Raw genomic sequence first — 4025 nt, 5'->3', positions numbered from 1 at the left:
TCTCTCTCGCAACGGTGGTGGAACAGAGGAGGTAAACAGTAATGGTGGTATCCGTCTACTGGATGATATTTGCGTGCCTTGTACCGGAGATGGTAAAGATCTTGTAGATTGATTGAATGCATATTTTCAAGGCTTAATGAAAACATGGCAAGCAAAGACTATATCACTTCGAGGGCGATTTTGTCAACACGAAATGAGCGAGTGGATTTAATTAATATGAAGATGATTAGTAGTTTCCGAGGGGACGAGATCGTGTACCATGCTCTCCTTTGTGTTGTAGATTATACCAAGGGGATAAACCGTCTGACATATCAAGTGGATAAAGAAGTCTGACATTTTTTTAAGCATGATGTCACTCGCTTAGAACCATGATGGGGTGGAAACAGAAGAACCATTTCTTCGTCAATTGATTGGGTTTGTTTCCTTCACAATGATTTCCATGGAGAGTTTGATCTAGCTTAGATGTCAACTTCAGTGTAAGATGGTTGCACCAATTAGTTGGGTGAAAGCAACCGTTGAGCACGGATAGTGTTGTTAATGCCCAATGTTAATTTAAATGACACCTTGTATTCTTATTGTTCGCTCGCATCTCAAAGTGGAATTTGTTCACAGAATTTTTCTTGATGTGATTTGAAGTCGAATGCCCACATATTTAGTATAGCATATATACTCCTATAGTAATTCACTTTTTGTTTCTTTTTTTTTCTTTTGCAACTTGTAAGCACATAGGAGTGTCGTATAATTGGCGACTTTCGGTAGCTTTTGATTTGGCACCAAGCAAACCAACGCCAACTCGCAACCGCCATCAACATCAAAGCCACTCTCCTCTACCGGCTCTGTGTAATAACCCGTAGCCACCGGCGAGATCAATCCCGAGGCGTGAGCAATCACAAGGGGAAATTGGAGAAGGGGATCTCTGTAATCTGAGGAGTAAGACGCTCTTCCTTTCCCTCTTCTGTTTCTCTTTCTGAATTTCTGAATTTCTTGTTCGATGGATATGCCTAGCAGCTGTTTTATAGTGTTGGCCTTGGGCTGTGACTCGGCAAATGGGCTTGACAATCTTGGGCTTCTCTTGGATCGTGGAATCATGACACACTGCAATCCGCGGCTTTGCGCCAGTCATGCGTATCTTCGTGCTCTCCGGCCAGAGCAACATGGCCGGCCGCGGCGGCGTGCACCACCGGCGCTGGGACAGCGTGGTGCCGCCGGAGTGCGCGCCGGACCCGTCCATCCAACGCCTCTCCGCGGCGCTGGACTGGGAGGAAGCCCGGGAGCCGCTCCACGCCGACATCGACACCACCAAGACCTGCGGCGTCGGGCCCGGGATGGTCTTCGCCCGCGCCGTTCTCCCGTGCCTGCAGGAGGACACCCCCGGCGAGGGGGCCCGGACCGGGATCGGGCTCGTGCCGTGCGCCGTCGGCGGGACGGCTATCCGGGAGTGGGCTCGCGGGGAACGCCTCTACGAGCAGATGGTGTGCCGGGCGCGCGTCGCGGCCCGGTACGGCGAGATCGAGGCCGTGCTGTGGTACCAGGGGGAGAGCGACGCGGAGTCCGCCGCCGCAGCGGCGGCGTACTACGGGAATATCGAGAGGCTCATCGCCAATGTCAGGGCGGATCTTGGGATGCCGCAGTTGCCTTTTATTCAGGTAATGGCCTTAGTTCCTACTCCCACTTTGGTTTAGTTTACCTGGGTTCTTTTGTTATGTTTTGCCAAGTTCGGATGAAATTGAACTGCTTAAATTATTGTGGTAGAGATTATTGTGCTGATTTAACCAAATTTGATTGACAGACATGGTAGGGAAGAAAAAAGAAGACGAAAAGTTCTCAATTTTACTTTTATAATCTTTTATCATCTTTCGTCTAGATGCTTTCAACTAACGCTTGGTAGGTTGCGAGTGTCTATTCTCAAACCAGCTAGAGAGCCGCCTGTCATTATAATAAGAAGAATGAAAACAATACAAACAGGCTCAACAAGGCTTTACTGCTTTAGCACACAGCCACCCACCCACACCCTAGTTTCTGATAAGTGCTCAATAGTGCAGAAGTTTTTATACTCTGTACCATTTGTTGTCGTTAATGTTGCTTAGAACTGAGCATACATTCCCCATGGTTCAACATAACGTAATGTGCACGTTGCTGTGACCACATGGTGTGTTTTTTTTTTTGAAGAAACTGACCACATGGTGTTTGAATTGTGGGGTTTTATGTAACTGTAACTGGTAAACCTCTAGCCGACATTTTGGGTTGCGAGCAGAGCAGTCAATTACTTTGTGTACGTTGAGATTGAACTTTTGAAAATGGTACAGATAGGGTTGTCTAACTTTTGTTTTCCACAATAAAGTAATTTTGCTATGGTTTGTAAATGTAGTAAGAATTAGTAGGCAATGTCGTGGTTTGAGGTTATTCCAATGGCTTTGAGAGTTGTGGGAGTAATAACAAATGAACCTATCCCCAACCACATAACAGTTATTAGCAAAATTGATAAAATTCCTCTTAAAAGGATGGCACTTAGCAGAATGCCACTCAAAACATTGAATTGATTAAATGCAGCGAAACAGTTCACATCAGTCAGTACAGGATGAAAGCAGCTGTACGTTGCCATATATTCATATCTGAATTTTTGTAACTTTAAACATTCTTTAGAATAATGAATTTCCTCATCATGTTGGCTCAAGATATGATTTTTCCTCATGTTTTGTAATGTGCCATCAAGTTTTGTTTGATCCTTCAAATATAGAAAAAATACTTGATTCTGAACTGGTAAAGTAATATTTTACTTGGTACTTATAATATTTTAGCCCTTGACGTTGCTTGTATTGTTCAAGTAAAGTACAGAAGTTGATTTCAAAATTGATTTCTCAGCTTCTTCATATTACGAAATCATCCTTTATGCCGCTAGATATCGAGTGCGGTATCTAGTACTGATTTTAATCAAGATTGTATATGATGTCAGCAGGTTGCTCTTGCATCCGGCGATAAAAGGAACATCGACAAAGTGAGGAGTGCTCAATTTAGCGTTAACCTGCCCAATGTTGTAACTGTCGATGCCATGGGTCTTGCGTTGAACGAAGATAACATGCATCTTACCACTGAGTCACAAGTAAAGCTTGGTAACGTGCTTGCAGAAGCCTACATCAAGAACTTCTTAACAACAACTTGTTAGGTGAATGCCATTAGGTAAAAATCTTTGAGGCTCCTTTTCATACCGTGATCTGTTTGACCATTTAGTTTTGCCATCTTTCGTGATACATCCATGTGAATCCTTGGAGATAAGGAGCAAATGAGCAGCATCTGTTTCTCAGAGAAGTCTTTAGTGTATCAACTGAATCATGGCTCTTGTTTCATTTCTAGTTTCTATACTTTTGCAGGCTGTTCCCATCTTCAATCCACAGTGAATATGTTTGACAAAGGCACTGCAGTACAAGACAGCAAGACAATCATGTGCTCAAGATCCTGATCAAAGAATATTCGGGAATTCACCCTAGAGCCTCAAAACTCATGTATTATGTATGTGTATAATATTTCAAATTCAGTTCATGACGTTTCCCTCCCTATGTAAAATAATTGCTACCCGTTGAGTTTCTACTAGTTCTATGTTGCGTAGGAATTTGCTCAAATTCACGTGGAGCTGAATTATTTCTTGCAAAACTGCTTTTTTAATGCGGAAATGAGCTGTTAAATGTCACAAATGGCATATGCAAGGCGATGGTATGTTGCACCCATAGTGTTACCTTTCCATCCTCCACCGTCTTCTCTTTTTCTCCAGGTATGGTGAGTACGTATTTGGTTGCATGGATAAACGAGCTACTAAGGGTATGTTAGTTCCGCAGTTTCATTATATTGTTGTCCGTCCTACTGAACACATAGTCACATACAATGAAATCTTTACATATTTACAGTGTTCTTTGCTAATTATGTTTAGGTTGTTTACTTTTTTTTGAGGAAAGGAGAGCTTTTTATTACTCAAAAATAGTTACATTCCTGAGCAATATCATGATTGATACACAAAGGCGCATCAAAACTCC

At 43.0% G+C, this 4025-nt stretch overlaps 1 protein-coding gene across 1 annotated transcript; it reads left to right on the top strand.

The window, feature by feature from the left end:
- Positions 1-763: 763 nt before the first annotated feature.
- LOC112899958 (probable carbohydrate esterase At4g34215) lies at positions 764-3689 on the top strand. The gene is made up of 4 exons (XM_025968629.1): positions 764-930; positions 1009-1646; positions 2957-3177; positions 3369-3689. The coding sequence occupies exons 2-3, from the start codon at positions 1122-1124 to the stop codon at positions 3161-3163; spliced, it is 732 nt and encodes a 243-aa protein (XP_025824414.1). The 5' UTR covers positions 764-930; positions 1009-1121; the 3' UTR covers positions 3164-3177; positions 3369-3689.
- The last annotated feature ends 336 nt before the right edge of the window (positions 3690-4025 follow it).

The sequence above is a fragment of the Panicum hallii genome, chromosome 7, assembly GCF_002211085.1.
Source record: "Panicum hallii strain FIL2 chromosome 7, PHallii_v3.1, whole genome shotgun sequence".
NCBI lineage: Eukaryota > Viridiplantae > Streptophyta > Magnoliopsida > Poales > Poaceae > Panicum > Panicum hallii.
The sequence above is the reverse complement of the archived record's forward strand: the minus strand, read 5'-3'. Positions and strand labels throughout refer to the sequence as shown.

Coding starts and splice junctions, on each gene's coding strand:
- LOC112899958 (XM_025968629.1), top strand. CDS start 1,122: ATGCGTATCTTCGTGCTCTCCGGCCAGAGCAACATGGCCGGCCGCGGC. Junction 1,647..2,956: donor CGCAGTTGCCTTTTATTCAG/GTAATGGCCTTA, acceptor TGATGTCAGCAG/GTTGCTCTTGCATCCGGCGA.